General features: G+C 33.3%; 1 protein-coding gene across 1 annotated transcript in view; it reads right to left on the reverse strand.

Moving 5' to 3' along the window:
- The window catches only part of Gpr158 (G protein-coupled receptor 158), a 480,026-nt gene that overhangs the window by 187,970 nt on the left and 266,826 nt on the right, over window positions 1-25,230 (reverse strand). Inside the window, exon 4 of the mRNA XM_015495224.2 lies at window positions 11,532-11,634. Coding sequence (XP_015350710.1) covers window positions 11,532-11,634 — 103 coding nt within the window. The remainder of the gene's footprint in view (window positions 1-11,531; window positions 11,635-25,230) is intronic.

A 25,230-nucleotide genomic window follows, 5' to 3' on the forward strand; every position in this document is an offset into this window, starting at 1 on the left:
GAGGGGAGGGGAGGGGAGGGGGGATAGTAGAGGATAGGAAAGGCAGTAGAACACAACAGACACTAGTATGGCAATATGTAAATCAATGGATGTGTAACTGATGTGATTCTGCAATCTGTATACGGGGTAAAAATGGGAGTTCATAACCCACTTGAATCAAAGTGTGAAATATGATATGTCAAGAACTATGTAATGTTTTGAACAACCAACAATAAAAAATTTAAAAAAAATAAAATAAAAAAATAAAACTGGAGAGTATAGGTAAATTCATGATTTTCAGAAGTTTTTTCTTTAATTTTTAAGCTTTTATGCTTTCTGCAGAGAGTGGAATTGGTTAGCAAACTATTTTGAAGTACAGAAAAAATGTGGAAATCATTCTTATAAAGTCTTATATGTCTCAACAGAGCATGTAAGAATGTATTGAAAGTGAGGAAGACCAATTTTTAGGTTGAAGACATGAAAGTCTCAGGTAGCAATATAAGATTACTTGTTGGATAACTTGACAGGTAAAGAATCCACTTAGGGTAAGAAGGTCTGACTTACAAGGAAACTTCATCAAGATAGTTATTGTAATTCATACAATGATAAGTAGCACAGAAACAAATGGAAAGTATAGAATCAACTGAAGAGAGAGAATAAAGAGGGCTGAACAATGACACTGTACTAGTATTATTCTCATGTGACTGAAAAAAAAGTGTTCAAAAGTATGAGTAAAAAAGAGAAGAAGGGAAATCCAACACAAGGCTAATGGAGCTGCAACCTTCACCCTCCTGGGGCAGCTGGTGCTCAAACCTCCAGAAGCCTTCTGAATCTGAGACATTCATTGGGATGAAGTGGACAATAGTTCTCTACCATCAACCTTGCTCATTAATTATGGATCCTGGAGTCATTAACTGCCCCCTCATTTCTAGTATATGTTCTCATGAGTCTAGAGTACCTCCACGCATCCTATACCATGACTTCAGAAGTGCCACACAGCTGAAAACGAGAAGCATGCTTTGGGGTTCCAGTCTGAGAAAAGGCACAAACAAATGCATTTAAAGTCATTCAAAAGTAAAGTAATGGCATTCAAAACATTCAGGAAATAGTCATAGCAATGGTTAGAGTTAAAAGGAGAGCCAAACAAGATTTGAAGTGATGAAAAGCAGGTGTCTAACGCTAGTATAAACTTGAGAAATAACAGGACACACACATCTGAAGCTAAGACGTATGAGAGCCTGAGGTATTGAGAAAACATTGAGTTAACTTCAGTACCCACTGCATAAACATGGAGGTGAATACAGAGATTACTGTGCTAAACAAGACAGAGTGGTACTGGATTCACCTACTGAGTATCAGGAGGTACAGAGCAACAAGCAAGGTCAGAGATTAGGAGATGATAAAGTATGAACTCTGAGATGCAGATTTGGGAGGCAGAGGTTGGGATTTCCTCTTCTGGCTAAGATAAAAAAAATGGAGATTAAATTTACCTTCCCATCAGAAACCACCAAAACCAATGAACAGAATATTGAAATATAATGGCTTTTTTAGACACTGGACAACAGTATTAAAAGACAATGATTCCTAATGTGCAAACACACCTCAAACAAGCCAGCTCCCATAAGTGAAATCAGAAAAAGTTAAATTAATAAAGAAAAAGTATCTATGGAAGCTATTGTTTGTGCAAGAACCTTTCTTAATCAAATCTTCAGTTTCTTTCTTCAGCTAACTAGAATAATATTTTCTCTTTGACTTAAGAACCTCCTGGCTACATTCAAGCCAAACATTTTATACTATTGACTTTTATTATAAATGAAACTGGAACTTAACCTAAAGTGGCAAACTCCAAGATGGGATAAGGAGAGACCAGTTAGTACCTTGACTTGCTCAAACCTGAAAATTAGAGCATGACATTAACTGATTAGCATATTTGAATTATTAGTTTTATAGCATGATTATGGTATATTATCATAGTCTCATAACTACTTATGACAAGTCCTTCATCTCTGTAAAATTTTGTGATCATTTTTAGCCAATGAAAATTTGAAAGTTCCTTTTGGTTCAGTACCAAATTTGTGTTCTATTTCCAATAAATCTAAAAACATCTAATCTTCCCCAACTTTTTTCATAATCATTATTTTATTTTCCCTCAATTTCCTATCTTTGTTATTCTGCTGTACCATATACATTTTCATAAGGCACTTCAAACATTTTTTGGAAGAGGTAGGAGATTAAATATTACCATAAACTGTGCAGTATTTGATAAAACAAAAATTCTTACTCAACTCAACAATTTTTTGAATGCTAGATTATATGTAAGGCACTGGTTTAGTGAGCTAGATCAATGAGCAAAGAAAATTCTCTGCTTATATGCAATCTGTTTTAGTAGGAAAAAAACAGACACATGACATAGTAGTCCATAAAATAGGCAAAAAAGATCATATGTCAAAACTCAGGAGTGTTGGAAGGAAAAAAAGGTGAGGTGAATCAAACATGCTGGCAGTGGGAGTCACAATTTTGAAGAAAGTGGGTAGGGTAGGTTCCATTCTAGAAGTGATATTTAGGCAAGGATTTAAAGAAAACAATGAAGTTAGCCACATTGTCTTGTAAGTGAAGAGAATCACAGCAAAGGAGTACAGGATAAACTAAGGAGGAAGCATACCTGACATGTGAAAGGATGTGCAGAGACTAGTGGAGTGAAAGCAGAGTGCACGTGGGGTAGAGTAGTAGAAAATAAGGCCAGAGAAATAACAGAAATTTGTTCAGTGCACTGTGAACCACATAGGAACTTAGATTCTGCTCTCTGTAAAAAATAAAATAAAATAAAAGAGCTACAGCAGGATTTTGGGTAGAGAAGTAACATGATATGCTTTATGTTGTTTAAGGATTTCTTTGGTTGTATAGAGAATATACTACAGAGGACAAGGTAGAAGCAGTAAGCTTCAAAACTTGATGATGATTCAGACCACAGTGTAGCAGTAAAAACAAAAACAAAAAAATGGCTGAATTCAGAAGTTGTTTTAAGGTGGAATCAACAAGAATTTCTGATGAGTTGTCTACCATGAAGAAAGAGTCAAAGATGAATGTAAGGTGTCCAATGAAAAAGTGGCAGAGTGAAGTAATCATCAACCAAGAGGGGGGAAATGCATATGAAGAAGGTTTTTTAGAAGATACTGGAAGACCATCTAAGTTCAATCTTAACATATCAGTTTAGGAATGTGTACTGGATATCCAAATTATGATGTCAAAAGGCATTTTGATATGCAAATCTCGGGCTGGGGAGAAAGGTCTGTATTGAAGATAAATATCTAAAGGTCAGAGCTATGAGACTGGATAAGATCACCAAGAGAATAAGTAGAGATAGTAAAGACATAGGGCCCTCCAATTTTAATGCTAAACAAAATTTTCAACCAACCAAAACTGTTCCTAACCATACCTCACATTTTAAAAGAGGCATTGCAATATTCTATTGTAAACTGTAAATGCAAAAAGTGTTAACAGAAAAAGAATTTGTTCTCATAATTTAATTGTAATTTGCTACTAGCAAAGAGCTAAAACTGTTATCTTGATCTAGGTCCTGTGCAAAGGGGGCCTTCGATGTGAACTCAGACATAGATATTTGATTTGGGAAGTAAAGGGTCAGATAGAGTGAGAGAGAATAAGGGAAGGCAATAAAAAGGTAGATTATTCAGCTGAATATCATTGTGGTTAATGAGGGCTCAATCCTCCTGGGACCCCTCTAAAAATGGCATACGATGCCCCTCAGATTTATCTCTCTAAAAACATCAACAAATTACTAGAAACCTACGACCTATCCAAACTGAATCAGGAGGACACACGCAATTTAAACACATCAATTTCAAGCAATGAAATTGAAGACACCAACAAAAGCCTACCAACTAAGAAAAGCCCAGAACTAGATGAATGCTCAGCTGAGTTCCACAAGGCCTTCAAAGAAGAATTAACACTAATACTCCTCAAATTATTCCATGAAATAGAAAAGGAGAGAACCTTTTCAAACTCATTCTATGAAGCTGTTATCGTCCTGATGCCAAAACCAGACAAAGACACATCAAGGAAAGAAAACTTCAGACCAATATCCCTGATGAACATAGATTCAAAAATTCTCAAAAAAAATCCTGGCAAATATCATACAAAAAATATTAAAAAAGATAGTTCACCATGATCAAGTAGGACTCATCCCAGGGATGCAAGGCTGATTCAACATACAGAAATCAATAAACATAACTTTCACATCAACAGACTTACAGACAAGAATCATATAGGTGGATAAAAAACATTTGACAAAATACAGCACCCTTTCATATTCAAAACACTAGAAAACGTAGGGATAGTAGGAAATACCTCAACATTGTAAAAGATATATATGTTAACCCAAGGCAAACATTATTCTAAATGGAGAAAAATTGAAAGCATTCCCTCTAAAAACTGGAACAAGACAATGTCCTCTTTCACCACTTCTATTCAACATTGTTCTTGAAACCTTAGCCAGAGCAATTAGAATAAATAAATTAAAGGAAAAATAGGAAAAGAAGAACTCAAACTATCGCTATTTGCTGATGACATAATCCTATATTTTTAAAATCCAAAAAATTGAACAAGAAAACTTCTAGAACTAATCACTGAATTCAGCAAAATAGCAGTATATAAAACAAACATCCATAAATCAAACATGTTCCTATACATCAGAAATGAATCTACTGAAAGAGAAATTGGGAAGATTTACCCCATTCACAATAGCCTCAAAAAAAATACTTTAGACTCAATCTAACAAAAGAGTGCAAGACCTCTACAATGAAAACTACAGCACACTAAAAAAAGAAATTGAAGAAGGCCTTAGAAGATGGAAAGATCTCCCATCTTTGAATATTGTCAAAATGGCTATATTACCAAAAGCATTATACAGATTTAATGCAATTCCTATTAAAATCCCAGTGACATTCTTCATTCATAGGAATAGAAAAAGCAGTCATAAAATTCATTTGGAAAAAGAGGAGACCCAGAGTAGCCAAAGCAATTCCTAGCAAGAAGAGTGACGCAGGTGGCATCAAAATACCAGAGCTTAAACTATACTACAGAGCAATAGTAACAAAACAACATTATATTGGCACCAAAACAGACTGGTAGACCAATGGTATAAAATAGAAGACACAGAGACAAACCCACATAAATATAGTTATCCTATACTAGACCAAGGTGCTATAAACATACATTGGAGAAAAGATAGCCTCTTCAACATATGTTGCTGGGAAAATTGGAAACTCATATGTAGCAAAATGAAATTAGACCTCTATCTCTCACCCTACACAAAACACAACTCACAATAGATCAAAGACTTAGCAACTAGAACAGAGACCTTACACCTAATAGAAGAAAAAGTAGGCCCAAATCTCCGCCAAATCAGCTTAGGAACTGACTTCCTTAACAAGGCTGCTAAAGCACAAGAAGTAAAATCAAGAACCAATAAATGGGATGGATTCAAACTAAAAAGCTTCTTCTTAGCAAAGGAAATAATCAATAATGTAATGAGAGAACCTACAAAATGGGAGAAAAATTTTACCATATGCACCTTATATAGAGCATTAATCTCCAACATATATACAACTCAAAACATTGAGTACCAAAAAACAAACAAATAACCTAATCAATAAATGGGCTAAGGAACTGAACAGACATTTCACAGAAGAAGAAATATGAATGGGCAACAAAAATATGAAAAAAAACACACACAACATCTCTAGCAATTAGAGAAATGCAAGCCAAAATTACTCTTTGAATATTGTCAAAATGGCTATATTATTATAGAGTGAGATGAAATGCAAGATTCCATCTCACTCTAGTCATAATGGCAATTATCAAGAATACAAGCAACAAGACTCCTTTGGCACAAGAATTAATAAATTGGATGGACTCAAACTAAAACGTTTCTTTTCAGCAAAAGAAACAATCTGTGAGGTGAACAGAGAGTCTACATCCTAGGAGGAAATTTTTACCCCTCACACATCAGATAGAGCACTAATCTCTAGGGTATATAGAGAACTCAAAAAGCTAAACACCGCAAAAACAATAACCCAGTCAACAAATGGGCTAAGGACCTGAACAGACACTTCTCAGAAGACAATATACAATCAATCAACAAATATATGAAAAAATGCTCATCATCGTTAGTAATTAGAGAAATGCAAATCAAAACCACTCTTAAGATTTCATCTCACTCCAGTCAGAATGGCAGTCATTATGCATACAAACAATAATAGTTGTTGTGGAGGATGTGGGAGAGAAAGGTACACTCATACACTGCTGGTGGGACTGCAAACTAGTGCAGCCAATTTGGAAGGCAGTATGGAGATTTCTTAGAAAATTGGGAATGGAACCACCATTTGACCCAGCTATCCCTCTCCTCAGTTTATACCCTAAGCATACTACAGGGACACAGCCACATCAATGTTTATAGCAGCACAATTCACAATAGCTAAACTGAACCAACCTAGATGCCCTTCAATAGATAAATGGATAAAAAAGTGGAATATACACAATGGAATATTACTCAGCAATAAAAGAGAATAAAATCGTGCATTTGTGGGTAAATGGATGGAGTTAGAGAAGATAATGCTAAGTGAAGTTAGCCAATCCAAAATAAACAAATGCCAAATGTTTTCTTTGATATAAGGAGGCTGATTCATAGTGGGACAGAGAGAGGAAGCATGGGAGGAATAGACGAACTCTAGATAGAACAGAGGGCTTGGAGGGGAAGTGAGGGGGCATGGAGTTATAAATGATGGTGGTATGTGATGATCATTATTATCCAAAGTACATGTATGAAGACACGAATTGGTGTGAATATAATTTGTATACAACCAGAACTATGTAAAATTGTGCTCTATATGTGTAATAAGAATTGTAATACATTCTGGGGTCATATGTAAATAAAAAAAGAATACAAGCAACAATAAATGTTGGCAAGGATGTTGGGAAAAAGGTACACTCATACATTGCTGGTGGAGCTGCAATTGGTGTAATCACTCTGGAAAGCAGTATGGAGATTCCTCAGAAAACTTGGAATGGAATCACCATTTGACCCAGCTATCGAACTCCATATATACCCAAAGACCTTAAAATCAACATTCTACAGTCACACTGCCACATCAATGTTTATAGCAGTTCAATTCATAATAGCTAACCTAGGGAACCAACCTAGGTGACCTTCAATGGATGAGTGGATAAAGGAAATGTGGTATATATACACAATATATATACTCAGCCTTAAAGAAGAATGAAATTGTGGCATTTGCAGGGAAATGGCATGCTAAACAAAATAAGTGAATCCTAAAGAACCAAAAGCCGAATATTTTCTGATATGTGGATGCTAATTCATGATAAAGGGACTTCTGGGGAAGAATAGAGGTACTTTGGATGAGACAGAGGGGAGTGAAGGAAAGGGAGGGATCTGGGGGTAGGAAGGGTAGCAGAATGAATCAGACATTAATACCCTATGTGCATATATGACTACACAACCAGTATAATTCTACATCATGTACAGTCAGAAGAAGTTATATTCCTTTTATACATAAAGTGTCAAAATGCATTCTATTGTCACGTAAACTATTTAGAAGAAATTAAAAATAAAAAATGAAATGTTTTTAAAATCTCTAATTAGATTTTTACTTTTTTCTTCTACCATATGACTTTTATCAATGGAAATGGAGCTGGTGAAGTAAAGATTGTCATTTTTAGCTATGGGTCCTTTGTAAGTTGGAATTTACCTGAAAATATATACAAGCTGAAGTCAACCCAAAAGACAAAAGAAATAAGACCAAAGGATTGGTAATATGTCCACAGAAAAGAGAAAAAAGTTTCACTGAATACAGAAATCATATTCAGATAGATGAATTTGGAAATTATGAGACTGTCACAAGCTTGTATTTTATCAATGTGAAAGTGGACAAACTGGATTTGAAGAGACAGCTGTATATCAGTACTTGGTTATTTTGAAATCCTGCTACTTTCCAGGTGTCAGATTCTATTAACTCACATATGACTACCAATTTCAAGAGAGATGTCAGGAACATGGTCTCTGGGCTCTCAGCACAATTTCACATCATGTCACTTGAACATATCCCTGTTGGTCTTTATAAGCCCTTTGTTTACTGTGAGCCGAGATCTAAAATAAAGATTTTTTTAAATTGTTTCACATTTTAACAAGATTTTTAAAAGGCAAATTTACATATTCTATTACAGACTTAGCTCCTCCTTCCAAAGGGGATACAAATTATTAAAGATATGAGACATTGGTGTCTTTTTCTAGATTTGCAACTATAAATTGAGTAAATTTAATCCTGTGTAGTCTGTTTTCTGTGACTAATTTCCTCCTGTTGCCTCTTAATTCCCAAATGTTCTTTCTTCCCCTTGCCCTTCTCAATATTTGAGATACAGTACCAATGACCAATAGGGCTTTACATTATCTTCACACATATCATTAATGTTTGATTACATGCATTTATTTATATGTTTATAGGTTATTGTTAAATATTCATTTATTTAATGAATGACAATGCTAGCAGTTGTCCACATGCTATCTTATATTTGGGTCTCCAATGCCTTCTTTACCTTTGGCCCCAGGGCTACATGTGGTCATTCTTTACTTCATAATTATCTCCTCAAGAAAGTGTGAAAGTAACTACCCATAAAATTTGCCTGGATATTATAATTAAAAGACTTAAATACAGAAACATGTAATATTTGCATTGCTCTTGGTTGATGATCCTGGTGATTTTAAGCTCATCTTCCTGTATTCTTTCTTTAGGACAAGGAATGATTTTAATGTTAGATTTTCATGCAAACTGACAAGTCATCAGGAAAGATATATTTAGTCAAAGAGCATTTCACTGGCTTCAAATGATAACAATAGCTAGCTTCCTACTCTGTCACTGAGTAAGGACAGTCATGGTTAAGCAAGCACTGAGGTCAAAGCTAAATCAAAACTATCCTCATCTTCTGAAAACTAGCCTGTTTCTCATGGCTGCAATATGTACAACTTGAGAGTTAGACTTAAGCAAAAAAGCAGCCTTTATTCTTAGAGAATACGTCCAGTTTAAAAAAAAACAAAACTGACTTTTAAAATAAGGAAGAAAGTAGGAGTGTGCAAATTAAATAAAGATAAGTTGTTAAAGGTTAACCAGTTTCTCCTGGCAGTGTTATATGCAAATGATATAGTCATTCTCTAGTTCTACAATATTTAGATGTTTTATTTCAGTCACTTAGTGGGAGCTGAGAACAAATGTGGGTAAACCAAACACAAAATACCTTCACAGAACATAAGCTAAAAATCTATTCCCTTAATCCTTCAGTGTTTAATCATGTTATATCTTGACCATAAATGTGAAGAATGTCAAAGTAAATCTGATATTTACATGGTTTGGTATACATACACAGAAAACAACCATTCAGAAAACACATAATCATGCCATTTGTGTGGTTCCTATGGCTTCATAATAAATTCCCAGAAATTTAGAAGATTAAAATATCTATTTGTTGTTTCCTAGTTTCTGTTTCTATAACTCTGGTCATAATGTAACTGGGTTCTCAGCTGAGAGTCTCACCAAGCTAGACTCAAGATTTTGGTTAGGCTGCATTCTCAAGGGGAGCTCAGGGTCTTCTTCCAAGTACATTCAGATAATTAAAACAATTTAGTTCCTTGTGATTGTGGAACTGAGGTTCTTCTTTCCTTGCTGACCATCATTGGGTTTTGCCACCCTCAAGTCCCCAGCCACACAGTCCTCTCACAGTAAGAAACCATACTTCTTCAAAGCTAATAGGAAAAAAATCTTTTTTTTCCTTCTTTCCTTCCTCCCTCCAATTTTTCCTCCCTCATGAAACAATTGACTCTTATATGATACAGTGTAATCAATCATAAAAGCTACTGTACCTTGGCTTCTGCTCTATAACACAGCCCTCAGCCAGGAAGTGCTTATTCCATTGTACTTACAGGTCCCACCCACATTTAAAGAGAGGGGATTATGTATTGCATGTGGAAACAGAAATTGTGAAGCCATCTTAAAGTTCTGCCTACAGCCACTACTCAGTCCAAAATCTAAAATACACAACTGAGGAAGAGAGAAAAATATTCCTTACCTCCAGAACCTAGAAGTTAATGTAAATTGTTTAAAGACCAAGAATAGTGTTTTCTAAGAGAGAGAAAGCAATCTATTAATAATCCTATATGTATTTACTAAAATTCCCAGAGGAAGATACTCAGGGCTCAGACTCAGTGGACCCTTTGAATTATGCCTAGTAGAGATGCATGTTCCTATGTATACTAATAATAGGGCTGGCAAAAATTAATGGATAACTGCATAAGAGATATGTCCCAGTTGTAGCAACCCCAAAACATAACTTCCCATGAAACCAGTCCCTTTTTACCACTAAACTCCTCTTTGTTAGTTATTATATCTAATATCTGGCTACATGCTAGTACAACAACATTCCATTTTCTACCAAAAAGAATAAAATTGAGTATTTAATTATAATACTGATGTCTTCTGGATTAGTAATAAAGTAATCAGATGACCATGCTTTGATTCTGCAGTTATCATCGCACTGGGAATGTGAATGGCCTATAAATATGATGGAACATTTTCTCCTTTGGTTAGGTGACATTACATGGCAAAGTGATAGGGCAAGGATTCCCATGATTATAGTTTTCTCTTAGCAGGGAAGTTGACGGTTCTTTTAGTAGCTTTGAAGAAGTAAGAAGCTACATTATAAGAAGTTCAGATGGCTAGGCCTTAATGCAACTTTCAGGGGCTAAGACATACCCCAAGCAGATATTTAATCTGAAAATGGGGACCTCAGACCTCAGACCTACAGTAGCAAGGAACTTAATTCTTCCAACATCTGAAAGAGCCTCAGAGGAGTTCCTTTCCCAGGTGACACCTTCATTTTGGCCTGGTAAGCCTGAATAGAGGGTCTAGCTAATCCATGACTAGGAACCTGAACCATGAAAACATGAGAAATGATATCCCATTTGATTCAAATGTATGAAATGTCAAGATCATTGTACTGTCATGTGTAACTAATAAAAATAAATAAATAATAAAAAAACAAACAAAAAGGAACCAAGAAAACTGTAGGATACAAACAACTCATGTTGCTTTAAGCTGCTTACCATGTGGTAACTTTTCATGAGGTATAGAAAACTAACACATGAGCAAACAGATAAATAAATAAACTGGCAAAATTAATTTTAGGTAATCTCTGCAATAACATTTCTTATAACTAAATCCCAATTGATTTTACCCAATAGATACATTATTTCCAGGCTTTTAAAATGTTTGGAAACTGAAATAAGGACCTACTTTTATGGTACTCCAAAACAAATGATAAGCCAAAGGTCAAACTCTTTAAGTGATGAGAGAAAGCCAAATCAATTGGGGAACTAACATATAACTCCAACAAGGTTAAAAATAAATCTGAATAACCATGATATATGTTATGCATGTACTTATATATGCACAAAAACAAGGGGTACTTACTCTGAAAGTTGTTCACTGAGAAGATACGAGGATGATAGAATCCTGCTTTGCAAATGCACTGATAGGCTCCAAGTACAAATCCTAGGCCTTTAATTGGCATACACTGTGAAGAAGAAAATAAAGCAATGTAATTGATCATAGTTTATTTCACAGATATCCATCATTCCAAATGCTAACAGAACTAACACATTTTCCAGACATTAAATATCTCTTTTTGAACCTTTATTTTAGGTTTGTTTGCCAACAGACATGTTTTTTAGAAGTACTGTAGCAAATTGAGTTTTCTTTCTAAATATACTCCATTACAGCTGAAATTGCTATACATCTTTAACTTATTCAGTTGCCACAGAAATTACTAGACATAGTTTTTGTTTTTAATACATCAATATCATCTTGTTGCTTTAAGAAATATTCACAAAACACATAAGAATATTTTAAATAATTTCATACTAAACATTTCTGTCAAAGTAGATAGGAAGAGAGATAGAAGACATGGAAATTGCTTTTATGAATTAAATATTAATCAAATTTCATACTTAGATCAAAATAACACAAACTGATGAAACAAAACAAGTAAAATTTAAGTTGAAAATATAGAAAAGAAAAATACAGATAAATTAATGATCATAATGGTTTTGGGTCCAAAATCTACTTCACAGATATATGTTCTACATTGATATAAAATAAGAAAAACCATGATAAACTTTTCAAATATGTCATACAAATAGACATTTCTCCAAAATGTAATCTTGTCTTCTTTCAAGAATTTCACTTAATCCAGGTAAAAGTGAGCTTAGCATACTCACTATTGCTATACTCAATTACAGAAACAAGGAATAACCACTATTAAAATATAAAGACTACATCAGTAAAATGGGTGTTTTAAGAGTTTAATCAACATTCAATTAAAACTTCTTTCCTGATATTTCCCTGCCAAGATACAACCCTTTTCCTTTATGCCATTATAATCTATTAAAGGAACTTAGAATATAATAGATTTAAAAGTTATAAGATAGTCCCAATACAGAGGCCCTTGAGAGAAATGTTTTAATAAAATTTTTCTATATACTTGAACATTGTGTTTTCTTTCTTTTTTAATTTTTTTTTTTTATTTTTTAACTACACGACAGCAGTGGAAAGCATTACAATTCTTATTACACATATAGGCACTATTTTTCATATCTCTGTATATAAAGTATGTTCATGCCAATTTAAGCCTTTATATGTGTACTTTGCTTTTTTTGTATTACAATTCTTAATACACATATATACGACAATTTTTGTATCTTTGTTTGTACATAAAGTATGTTGACACCCAATTCAGGTCTTCATACATGTACTTTGGATAATTATATCCATCACATTCCACCATCCTTGCTAATCCCCTGCCCCTCCCTTTCCCTCCCAGCCCTCTTCCCTATCTAGAATTCATCTATTCCTCCCATGCTCTCCCTCCCTACCCCACTATGAGTCAACCTACTTATATCAAGAAAAAATTTGGCATTTGTTTTTTGGGATTGCTTCACTTAGCATTATCTTCTCCCAACGCCATCCATTTTGCAAATGCCATGATTTTGTTCTTTTTTAATGCTGATTAAAATTCCATGTGTATATATGCCACATTTTTTTATCCATTCATCCAATGAAGGACATCTAAGTTGGCTCCACAGTTTATTTTTTGTAAATTGTGCTGCTATAAACACTGATGTGGCTGTGTCCCTGTAGTATGCTGTTTTTAAGTGCTTTGGGTATATATTCTGAGGACAGGAATAGCTGAGTCAAATGGTGGTTCCATTCCCAGATTTCCAAGGAATCTCCAAACTGCTTTCCAAATTGGCTGCACCAATTTGCAGTCCCACCAGCAATGTATGAATGTACCTTTTTCCCCACATCCTCGCCAACACTTTTTGTTGTTTGTCTTCATAATAGCTGCCATTCTGACTGGAGTGAGATGATATCTTAAGTGTGGTTTTGATTTGCATTTCTCTGATTGCTAGAGATGATGAGCATTTTTTCATATATTTGTTGATTGATTGTATATCATCTTCTGAGTGTCTGTTCAGGTCCTTAGCCCATTTGTTGACTGGGTTATTGTTTTTGTGGTGTTTAGCTTTTTGAGTTCTTTATATACCTAGAGATTAGTGCTCTATCTGATGTGTGAGGGGTAAAAATTTGTTCCCAGGATGTAGGCTCTCTATTTACCTCACAGATTGTTTCTTTTGCTGAAAAGAAACTTTTTAGTTTGATTCCATCCCATTTATTGAGTCTTGGTTTTACTTCTTGTGCTATAGGAGTCTTATTAAGGAAGTTGGGGCCTAATCCCATATGATGAAGATAAGGGCCTACTTTTTTTTCTATTAGACGCAGAGTCTCTGGTTTAATTCCTAGGTCCTTGATCCATTTTGAGTTAAGTTTATGCATGGTGGAAATAAGGGTTTAATTTCATTTTGTTGCATATGGATTTCCAGTTTTCCCAGCACCATTTGTTGAAGATGCTATCTTTTCTTCAGTGCATGTTTTTGACACCTTTGTGTAATATAAGATAATTGAAATTTTGTGGGTTAATTTAAATAATAATTTTATAATGTAAGCTCAAATGATAAGCATTCAGGTTAATATTACATATCATGAAAACTCCAGCAAATAAAAAAATTTATACAAGGTAACTAGTTAATGCTTATTCTAAAATCAGAAGTGCAGCAAGAAATCTTAGAAAAAATAACTTTCTAAAGGACCTTCTTGAGTATCTTATTTCATGAATACTGTTTTTTTAACCCAATACACACTTATATTCAAATACATCTTATATTTAAAAACATGGTTCTTGCCAGAGCAAAATGAAATGGCAGATGAGAACCTGTCAATTCAACTAACTTAGCAAGTATTTACAAAACAATTGCTGTATACCTAGAGCATTCCTGCACAATCTAATTGAAATACAAAACATTCTGTTTATAAAGATCAAGGTATACAAGAGGTCAAATCATATGTTTGAACTAAAAATTAAATAAAACGGCAGAGACAATTACAACATTTACTTTGGATAAGTACTAATATTATGGAAAAGCATATTATTTGTAGTCAGTAAGAAAAGATAGATTTGAGTTCTGACTTTATCACTTTCTAAACATGTAAATTTAGGAATTTAGGCTTGTTCTCTTTAATCTCTATGAGACTTTTTTTTTAATTTGTAAGAATTTCTTAATCAGAGTCAAATATAGTTTGAAGGTAAAGCTATCAAGATGTCCTAGAGTAGAAGAGGAATAGAAAAACAAAGGATGACACCAAGATTTTTACCCAGCACAACCATAAGAATGGAATTAACATAAACTGATCTGTGAAAGACTGCAAGTGGTATGGATTGGGGTAAAAATCAGAAGTTCAGTTTTGCAAATATTAAGTGTGAAGGTGTCTATTTGAAATTTAATTCTAATCTCAGATATGGAGGTTGATAAACTGATATGACATTTAGGAGAGACGTCTAGGCTGTATAATTTGGAAATCATTTGCATAAAATTGATAGATAAAACTGACATACTACAGGAAGTGAAGGAAATAGGACCAAAGATAGAAGAGAAATCCACCTGTGACACTGGTCAATTCCCTGGTCACCCAAGTTTGATTCATCTGATTTGGCTAATGAGGCATGTATCTACAACCACCCTCATCACTCCATGTATATCCCTCCTGAAGTTCCTTTCTAGGTCAAAGAGAACAATCTTCCCCAATAGAGGAGGGCCATTCCATAGTCAAAGGTACACAAGTAGCTGTGCTTCTCTATGAGAAGTATATCCAGGTATACTAAGAGTTACTAAGGATACATTAGAGCACATTAAATATTTTGCTTCACTGGAATTTAGAAGTTAAAATGCTTTCATTAAAATTGCACTAATTTCCTCATGATATGACTCAACGCAACAACAGTGACTCAGTCAAGAATTTTAAATGTTTAGCTAAACTCGACAGTTAATTGAAATTTAAACTGATTCTAGAGCTGACATAAAACTGAAGGTTAAAAAAAACAATATAGTTGATTAGGTAAACATTGCCAAATAAAAAGTTCCTTGAAGTTAAAAAAAAAAAAAACTTTCCTAATTTTATTGAAAACAGCAAAATAGATATTCATTACCTTGAACTTTTTGTTTTAATCCTTTTTTTTCCCCCACAGTGCTGGGGACTACACAGGCTACACAAGCACTCCACCACTGAACTACACTCCTAGTCTTGTTTCACTCTTAAAATTATCTTAATCTCAAAGGAAAGAAAAAACTCTCAGTTAAAATCAATAAAAGTGCATCATCCTTCTATTGTACTCCCTTTGCCTCTAAGATGGTGGGGTCTTCATGGAACCTGATGTGCTTACATACAGTTGCCTGGAATAGAAATTGACCTAAGATTATAAATTTGGAATCAAGTTTCTATGCTTTCTATCTACAACCCCCATTCCTTACCTATCAAATCCCTACTACCTCCCAACCAAAATTACACATTTTCAAGATTAGGAAATTAACATAGTCAGTCTAGCTTTTAAAAACTGTTTTAAAAGTCCCCTTTGGGGACTGATTTTTATAATTTTTTCCTTTTTGGTTTTCTAACATAAACAGAGATCCTCAGTTAATACAAAAACTTCAGAATTTTAATCTCACATTCATTTAAGATCTTTAAATATTCCTTATATTAATTATATGCATTAAAGTCTAAAAATAAAAATCAAAGGAAGCAGAGATGGAAAAGCAGCACTTCTTTCTCCACAAGGGTAGCTTTTACATAAGTGGCCTTCGATAAACATTGAAATTTCTATATTAAGAGTTATAGTACCCCCATGAGTGAAGAAGATGCATACAATATAAGACACCCTCTTTAATAAGTCTTACCAAGCCATATGCAGAGATTTACTATACAGAATTCTTGAGAGTCCACCACCAAATTCAGGTTTCTAGAAGTAGACTAGATCCAAATGAATAAGAGATGATGGTCAAGAGATCAGATTAAAATGTATAAATTCCCAGAAAAATATAACTTACCAATATTCAATCATATAAAAATGAAAAATCTGAATAGACCTATAACTAGTAAAGAGATTGAATCAGTAATCAACCAAAAAAGTTCACAGAACCAGATGATTTCACATCAGAATTCTATAAAACATTTAAAGAATAAATATAAATTGGTTGTTTCTATACACTAACAAAGAACATTCTGAAGGGAAGGGAAATCTTTAAAACAATCCAATTTATAATAACCTTGAAAGTATAAAATACTTAGAAATAAAATTAACAAAGGAGATGAAGAATTATAAACTGAAAACTATAAAACATTGCTCTATGATCAAACGAGTATAGGACTGGTACAAAGATAATTATATAGTCCAGTGGAATAAAATAGAAGTTCAAAAAAAACTTCTCACATATAATGTGATCTTTGGCAAGACCACGCAATGGAGACAGGACAGTCTCTTCAACAAATGGTACTGGGAAAACTGTATACTTACAAGCAAAAGAATGAAGTTGAACTTTTAACTAATGCCATATAAAAAACTTAACTCAAAATTAAAAGAAAACTGGGTGAATGGCAGAAAGAGCAATAGAGGGAAGAGAGCAGGTGGAAGGGAGAGAGAAGGAGCAGAGGTTCTGGGTCTGAATTAGAATAAGATATATTCCATGTTTGTATAATTATGTTAAAATAAATTCCACTGTCATATATAACTAAAAACAACCAATAAAAAAAGGAGACCTAAACATAAGAACTAAAGCCACAAACTTCTAGAAGAAAACTACAGGAAAAGTTTCATGATATCAGATTTGGGAATGAGTATATGTATGTATGTATATATATATATATATATATATATATATATGTGTGTGTGTGTGTGTGTGTGTGTGTGTGTGTATCTCCAAAACTACAGCCAAAAAAAAAAAAAAACCCAAAATAGACAATAGGACTACAACAAACTCAAAAACTTCTGTGCATCAAAGAAAACAATCAATAGAATGAAAAGGCAACCTACAGAATGACAAAATATTTGCAAGCCATCTATATTATAACAAATATCTAAAAGATATATAAAAAAACTTGGTATTAAAAATTAAATAATACAAATCTACAATTAAGTTAAAAAATGGGCAAAAACTTAGAAATTTCTCCAAAGAAGATAAACAAGTGGCCAATAAGCAGATGAAAAGATGTCTAACATCACCAATCATAAGAGAAATGCAAATCAAAATTACAAAGAGGTATCACTTCACATTGATCAGAAATGCTACTATCAAAAAATAAATGTTTTTGAAGATATGGATAAATTGGAACCCTTGTGAACTCTTGGTAGGAACATAAAATACTGTTACCACTATGGAAAACAGTAAAAAGATTCCTTTCAATATTAAAAATAGAATTATCTTTGCAATACCACTCTGGTTATAGACCCAAAAGAATTCAAATAGAATCTTGAAGAGGTGTTTGCCAACCTATGCTCACAGAGATATTATTCACAATATCCATCAATAGGTGAACAGATAAACAAAATACAGTACATGGAAACAATGAAATATTATTCAGGTTTTGAAGGAAGGCAATCCTATAATTTTCTACAACATGAAGGAAACTTGAGGACATTATGCTAAGTGAAATAAGCCTGTCATGAAAAAGACAAATACTGTCTGATTCCACTTATATGTATATCTAAAATAAACTCATCAATAGAAAATTTTTTTAAGTGGTTATCAGGGTCCAAGAGAAGGGAAATGAGGAGGTTTTCAATGGTTATAGAGCTTCAATTTTGTAAGATGAAAAATATCTAGAGTTTTGTTATACAATATTGTGAACACAGTTAATGCCAATTACTATACAGTTGAATAGATTAAGATTAAGTGCTTTTTACCACAATTAAACATTTAAAAGAATAGTTTAGAACAAAATGGGCCTTTCCCTCAACCATGTATATGTAATCATTACAGTTCATATTGTAATTGGCTGATATAACTCACCTCACATATTATAAACTGTCAACTCTTGGTTCTTAACAAAATTGCAGAGCAAAACCTGGCCAGCCTGTCACTCATGAAGATTTTTGCATGGATGTACTACTGAGCAATGGAATAGCTTAAAAAAAAAGATATATATATAGGGGAAGTCAAGTTTAGCATTTAACATAAATAATACTTGTGCCTAAAAAATCACAAACTAATTTGGAGTAAAAGGAGAAGATAAAAATGCAAATACAATAAAATTTACATAATTAAAAATTCTCCAGAAATGGACCTTAAATGTGTTTTTTCTTAATGTTTTGTTTTGGAATCTTCCTAAAATATAAACACTATGCATAAAACTATTACTTTGAATAGGTAGTAAATTATGCTGAAACACACTAATGCCCTCTGGGAGCTACAGAGGATTTACATCTATTTTCTTATACACTAACTAGCCCAGACTGTTGTACTTTTGGGGTTCTTATGCTGTTTTATTGCTTTTTCCTATTTATTTTGAGTTACTAACTGTCATATATGAATCCTAAAACATGGATTTTACCTCTGTAAATGCCTTTCCCCTGCTTTTATTAAAAAGAAAAAAAAAAGATTAGGGGTTGAGAGGCCAGGTCCTATTCCATTCCCCATACACACTGGCCTCAAACTTGTAATCCTCCCACTTTAGCTTTCAGAGTAGCTGGGATTAAAGGCATGTAAGCAAAGATTATTAAGTACATATATATGAGATGTAATTTAGGGAATATAATTAAGTCCTAAACCTGTTACAAATTGTTACAAAATATAAAAATAAAAATCTTCCTTTCGAGTGCAGATTTCTCCAACTTAGCGGTTAGAAAATGAATTTTTCTTTTGAGGCATAAAAGTGGATTGTTTCTTTACCTGAATTTCCTGGAAATAGAACCCCTCTGAGTCTCAGGTGAAACATGAGACCTCTTTGCAGATGCATAGTCCCAAACCAAATCAATCAGAACAGCAAATAATGCCTTGGCTCTGCTTTGAGAGAAGACTTATCTAACTCCACAGAATTTCCCGGTTATATTGAATTTACTGAACCTTATTCTTAAAGCAGATGGCAATACCACAAAAGCATGAAGAAAGATAAAAAGCTTGACAATGGCAAGATGAAATAGTTACAAAGTTTTCTATATTTCAACAATGGCAGCTTTTATTTGTTTTTAGTCCTTTGTTAACTTCTGAAGAAATATTGTAAAATATTGAATCTGCCAATTTGGAAATGGGTTTGAGGGGACTTGTTACTAAAAAAGATCAATTATTATTAACATCCAGTGGCTTCCTACAACTATTGGCAAACTTATTAGAGCAAAAGGAAAACACCGAAACAGAAAAAATCTAAAAGGCCTTCAGGCAATGTTAAGGCACACATCACCCATATATTTCATCAAACCATCTTCCAGCAAAACAAGTACTCATGAATAACAAATAACACAGTATTTCACCAGGGAAGAAAGGACTACATTTTATCTTTATTATTCAGAAGCTGCCAAAACCCAGTTTAAAAGATGTGATCAAGTGGGGCAGGGTTGGAGGGCAGAGGAAATATTTTCTTTTTTGATAGTTCAACTTAAAAAAGAAACTGTTTTCTATTATTCATTTTTGAAATGTCCCTGTTACAGTCAGTGGAGCCAGCTATCACAAAACAGGGCTCAAGGACAAAAACAGAGCATCTGGCACAGACACATTACGCCTGCAAACTTCACCCTTACTGATGCAGCAAGATGCTTTGTGGGGGATTAAACTGACTCAGGAAAATGTCAAAAATGCATATCACAGTGAGGAAACCCAATTTGCTAAACCCTCCCACAGAAATTGTCCCAGAGATTCAATAGATGGAAATTCTTGATATATTTAATATTTTGAAAAGATGAAACACAACCCTCAATTGAAGTATAAACTTTCCATGATTCATCTATGCTCTACCTTGGACACCTCATACTCCCTTTGGTTGTATTTCATAAATACTGGGGACACCCTTGCATTCTTGACTTAATTTAACTTTTGCCTACAGAACTCCATTGTACAACATTTGTAATGAAAACAAAGAACAAATGTATGGTCTGGCTCTCAGAGAGCATGCAATCTTTTAGCACAATAGCAAATTCAGAGCTGTTCTGACTGTACTCCACCCTATTCATAACTAAAGCTTCAGGTAGACTAAGCAGTCAGTCTTTAAATACTTTTCTAGAATAAATTGTTTTTAAAATACAAAATGCTACAACTGACAATAATTTTCTATACATCATTCAGAGTGACCTTATTTTTTCTTTTTTACTTACTCCTAATTCCATGTAAGACTACATGAAAAGGTTCTTATTATGAAAGTTCAAGTAATAAAGTTTAAGTCTCTGGTTCACACATATTGAAAAATGATTTGGTAGTGTTTAGATAGTTAAAATAAATATGTCTTATAACCATGCAACTCACTCTAAAATAGTCACAATGTCTGTTAACTGAAAAACCATATCAAATTGCAACATAACTTAAAATATGAGAAAATAAATACACTATGGTTTAGGCATTAAATTTAGATGAATCCATGGAAACATCAAGAAAAAAAGGCAAATTGTCTAAGAATACAATTGATTTCAGTTTTATAATGCTCAACAATATGTAAAGCTTTTACAAAGGACTATTAAAGATATATACATATGGGAAAATATAAAGAATGAAAATAACCAACATATAATTCAGGGTAATGATTACCTTTTGGTTGGGAGACATAGGGGAAGGGTGAGGGTAAAATACAGAGTGGGTTTCTGGGGTACTTATAACAGTCTATTTCTTAAGTTGCATAGTAGGTACAATTTGAGCAATGTCCCCAAATCCCAGCACAGTGCCTAGTATTTAATATGCAAAGTTAGGAAGAAGGAAGCAAACTAAGTTTAGCTTCTGGCTATGATACAAAAGATTTCAGCAAGCTGAGGTTTCCACAAAAGAATGAGAAAAAAGGAGGAAGGAAGGGAAGGAGGGAGAGAGGGAGGGAGGGAGGAACAAAATAAATGACACCTATATAGAGGCATAAGAGAGATGTCAATCAAGCCAGAATTGAGGGATCAAAATCCAAGAAAGTAAAACAGTACACAGAAGAGTTCTGCATTTTGTATTTCTATATCATATACTTATGATTGTGTGCCTTTATGTAATGTTTTATATTTCAATAAGGACACTATAAAATGAACTAACATTTTCTCCTGTCACCCCCCAAAAGTCTTTTCTCTTTTGCCTATCATATAAATTCTGTTTTTTATTACTATGACTCATTTCAAAGAATCAAAACATTCTATTTTGGGTGAGAAAAATGAGATCTAGGTGCTGACATTGAAGGAGAAAATATTTGTATGAAAATTATGTAAAATTCAGAATATATTTGTATGCACTAAATATACTTGGCTGTCTCTCAAGTATTTAGAAACTGAATAAACATTTGCATTTCCCTAGTGAAACTTTGGAGGGGTTTTCAATAGTAATTAGCAAATCAGCTAAATAATATAGGGCATAGGGCTAACCCAAAAAGCAGGAACTACACTGCCTATTAAATGCTAAATCAAAACTAAATGCTATATTGCCAAATGATACAGAGATTTTCTTTAATTATGGGTAGAAAATAAAATATTTGGAAAGAAAATCATTTTAATTGGTATAATTGCTATCATTCTCAGATGAAAAATATATGACTTTTTAAGAAAAAACAGTATATCTTGCTATTATAGAAAAAAATTCAGCATGCCTAAATGTCCTTAGTTCACTACTGAAATACCAAAAAAAAAATAGAAAAGAAAATTTAATATATGAAACTGTTTTCAAGTAGTTTAGGAAAATACAATTTTATGAAAACAGTTGAAATATCAGTTACAAGACTTTGTTACATGCTCTTCTAAATAATCTCTATGGCATAACACATTCAATGTCCTGCACACACTTTTTCAGTAATAGAATTTTAGTATGCTCTGCCTTATCTGCTATTCTAAACCTAATTCTGACCAACAAAACCAAATATACAAATGGAAGTATAATAAATTAAAGGGAAAGTAGGTGTCTTAGTGTTTATGATATCTGTAAGTGGTAAGATCACCCTAGACAGTTACCCTGGACTTTGAGAAGATAGACTTGTAAAGCCAGAAATAAATATTATCATATTAAAATACATTATACACTTAAAATATATACAAACATTATCCAATTAAAATATATTTGAGTGTGGGAATACACTCAAAAGTATCATTCAAGATACAGAATCATGAAAAAATCATTTTAAGTAACACAAAAGATAATAAGAATGAGCACTAACAGCCAAAAATTTTTATTCTCATTTCCTTTTAAGGATATCTATTGCTATGGTCAGATATAGATAAAAATATAGATATTTAAGGATATTGTGAATGGGGTGGTTGTCTTCATTTCCATTTCAGAGGATTCGTCACTGATATACAGGAATGCCTTTGATTTATGCATGTTAATTTTATATCCTGCCACTTTGCTGAATTCATTTATTAGCTCTAGAAGTTTCTCGGTAGAACCTTTTGGGTCTTCTAGGTATAGGATCATGTCATCTAAAAATAGTGCTAATTTAAGTTCTTCTTTTCCTATCTTTATGCCTTTAATTTCTTTCGTCTAATTGCTCTGGCCAGTGTTTCGAGAATTATGTTGAATAGAAGTGGTGAGAGAGAGCAACCCTGTCTTGTTCCAGATTTTAGAGGGAATGCCTTTAATTTTTCTGCATTTAGAATGATGCTAGCCTGAGGCTTAGCATAAATAGCTTTTACAATGTTGAGGTAAGTTCCTGTTATCCCTAGTTTTTCTAGTGTTTTAAACATAAAGGGATACTGTACTTTGTCGAATGCTTTTTCTGCGTCTATTGAGATGATCATATGGTTCTTATCTTTAAGTCTATTGATGTGGTCAATTACATTTATTGATTTCCGTATACTGAACCAGCCTTGCATCCCAGGGATGAATCCTACTTGATCATGGTGCATGATCTTTTTGATATGTTTTTGTGTCTGATTTGCCAGAATTTTATTGAGGATTTTTGCGCATCTATGTTCATTAGAGATATTGGTCTGTAGTTTTCTTTCTTTGAAGTGTCTTTGTCTGGTTTAGGAATCAGGGCGATGTTGGCCTCGTAGAATGAACTTGGAAGTACTCCCTCTTTTTCTATTTCCTGAAATAGGTCGAACAATAAGTATTGGTATTAGTTCTTTAAAGGTTTTATAAAACTCTGCTGTATACCCATCCGGTCCTGGGCTGAATAAGCACTAACAGCCAAAAATTTTATTCTCATTTCCTTTTAAGGATGTCTGTTGCTATGGTCAGAGATAGATAAAAAGATAGAAGGCATACACTGCATTTCACCAAAGCATTATACATGGTTTATTTTTAAATTTAAAAATTCATGTAGAAATAGATAAAACAATTTGAGGATACTGTTCAATGATGATACAATATAGTTCTGATTTGTTCTTGACATTCTTTTCTAATGTGTTTAACAATGATTTATTTATTTATTTATTTTTAAGAGAGAGAGAGAGAGAGAGAGAATTTTTTAATATTTGTTTTTTAGTTATCAGTAGACACAACATCTTTGTTTGTATGTGGTGCTGAGGATCGAACCCAGGCCGCATGCATGCCAGGCGAGTGTGCTACTGCTTGAGCCACATCCCTAGTCCTAACAATGATTTAGATGAAGCATTGAGAGTATAGTTTTGGAGAATTAGTGATTAGGAGCATGAACTCTGGAATAATACATACTTACATTTAAGACCCAAAAATACTACTTAAAAATGGTATCTGGAAAAATCACTTAATAATTTAAAAAATCCTAGTTTCCTTACCTATCATAAAACTATTTCATTTTACAAAAAGAAAGGGAAAGAAAAGAAATTTATATATATTAGTGCTCATTATATGCTAGGCATTATTTTAAGGACTTTACAAATATGAATTCATGTAATATTCATAACAGTTCAGTAAGTAGATGTTATTACTTATAATCATCCTCATTTAATAGATGAGGAAATAGAGATAGAGAAGTAAGTTGTCTCTGGCCACACATCTAAAAAGTAGTGAAGTAAGGTTTAATATAGATAAACAGAATGTCCAGGCATGAGTGCTCATCACAATTATCATTATTGGAGTCATAATGAAATATTAGATGAAAAAAGCAGAATTTCAAAGGACTTCCACCAGTTAGAACAAGATACAATTTAACATAAAAGTATGAGTACTATGATTGGATCTGCAAAAACCAATCACATATGTTACAAAGTTATGATATGGCTACCATAAAAATAGTAAAAGAAACTCTGGCTGTACTGATATGAACAAAATAATACAGAATTATTAATCAATAACAAATTAATTCTTTATTTCAGCCTTCAGAACCTCAGTTTGAAGAGACTATAGCCAGGCATAGTGGTGCATGTCTATAATCCCAGCAACTCAGAAGGGGATATGATAGGTAATCTCAAATTTGAGGCCAGCTTCAGTAAATTAGTAAGGCCCTCAGCAACATAGTGAGACCCTGTCTCAAAACAAACAAACAAAAGACTGGGGATGTAACTCAGTGGTACACTGTCCCTGGGTTAAATCCCCATAAAAACATTAATTAATTCATTATAAAAATGCACAGCCTATAATCAAATGGAGGAGATACAAAAGAATAATTAAAAATATGATTCAATAATATGTTTAGACAATAT

The sequence above is a fragment of the Marmota marmota genome, unplaced genomic scaffold (genome assembly GCF_001458135.2).
Source record: "Marmota marmota marmota unplaced genomic scaffold, marMar, whole genome shotgun sequence".
Taxonomy (NCBI): Eukaryota; Metazoa; Chordata; class Mammalia; order Rodentia; family Sciuridae; genus Marmota; species Marmota marmota.